The sequence below is a fragment of the Brassica oleracea genome, chromosome C8 (genome assembly GCF_000695525.1).
Source record: "Brassica oleracea var. oleracea cultivar TO1000 chromosome C8, BOL, whole genome shotgun sequence".
NCBI lineage: Eukaryota > Viridiplantae > Streptophyta > Magnoliopsida > Brassicales > Brassicaceae > Brassica > Brassica oleracea.
In genome coordinates this window covers 14,615,008-14,616,298 of record NC_027755.1, presented here as the reverse complement: position 1 = coordinate 14,616,298, position 1,291 = coordinate 14,615,008, and the positions used below count along the sequence as shown (strand labels likewise).

The 1,291-nt window shown below is 53.4% G+C and overlaps 1 protein-coding gene across 1 annotated transcript in view; it reads left to right on the top strand.

Annotated features, from left to right (window-relative positions):
- Positions 1-6: 6 nt before the first annotated feature.
- Positions 7-1,291, top strand: part of LOC106308725 — a 6,009-nt gene continuing 4,724 nt past the window's right edge. Inside the window, exons 1-2 of the mRNA XM_013745853.1 lie at positions 7-546; positions 624-1,284. Coding sequence (XP_013601307.1) covers positions 636-1,284 — 649 coding nt within the window. The 5' untranslated portion in view covers positions 7-546; positions 624-635. The remainder of the gene's footprint in view (positions 547-623; positions 1,285-1,291) is intronic.

Below are 1,291 nucleotides of genomic sequence, written 5' to 3'. Positions count from 1 at the left end.
ACCGGCGAGCAGTTGGAAGATGCTGACGAGCAGATCGAGCAAGAGGAAGAGGGTGCTCGAGGAGAAGAAATTCAGCCCGAAGAGGGGGGTTCTGAGGCTGAAGCCTCGGAGGGACGGAATGACGAGGAGGGAGTAAGTGAAGGAGGGGAACGCGAGACTTCTCTTAATGCCGCCTGCTCGGGTGATTCCGAGGAAGATAGCGAAGGGTCGCCATTCCTAATAAGGAGGGGAAATGACGAAGACGATGATGAGAGGCGGTCTCCTGTTCTGACGTTTCCTCGTGAGAGAACTCCAGTTCCCGTCGGAGGAGGGGCCGTCCAGATCGGTACTTCTTCTCGTGGCTCGACTATCCTAAGGAGGGCTCCCGGATTCAGCTTTCCCGATAAGGTCGACTTCCATTATGAGGGACCGGCTCCCTTAGTGTATTTTCCAGAGAAATGTGGGGAGTTTCTCTGTCAACTAAGAGGGAGGGCGAAACCTCTTCCTGCTGTGAAGGACCTTATCTTCGGGGGTGAATACGAAGAAGCTGCAAGGGCCAAACTGCTGGTAAACTGCTTGGTCCTTTTTTTTTTAAATTCCTTGACTCCTAACCTCTCACGATTTCCATTGTGTCGAGTGTTCAGGGTGATAGCACGATGAATGTCGTTATTGATAAATACGACACGGCGCTTAAAGGAGCCTTGGAGGAGCTCGAGCTGGCCAAGAAAGAGTTTGCTGAGAAGGAAGAGGTTTCTGCTCGTCAACTGAACGAGTCAAGGGCCAATCTGCATAAGCTCGACAGGGTGATGGCCCGCACCATTGCTCGACGCGATGAGTTTAAAGCCGCGCTGGAGTCGTCTCGAAGAACCATCCGCGAGCTTGAACAGAAGAATGCTGACCTCAGCGAGAGGGCTTCGCTTGCTGCCACTCACGAGCGAGAGATGAAACGTCTGAGAGACTCCAGAATATTGGAGGTGACGAGAGAAAGAGGGAGAGTTGAGGCGGAAATGACCGCCAAGGCTAGTCGTTGCTTCGCCAGGATTCGTTCTCGAGAGGAGCGTCGGGGTCCTTACGACGAGGCCCGGTTACTCTACAGCCAAGCCTTTGGGACTAGGAAGTGCCTCGAGGCCTTGAAGGGAGCCGGGAACGACATACCGCAAGCCTCCATTGATATGTTCGTCGAGTATGAGAGGAAGTACGAACAAGAGGCTGAGCAGCTGAAGGTTGGCGAGATCCCTGAAACTGATTTTAGATTCTCTCCTCTCGTGTTGGAGTCTCAGTTTGTGGATGCTCGGATTCTGGCGGGTCTCGA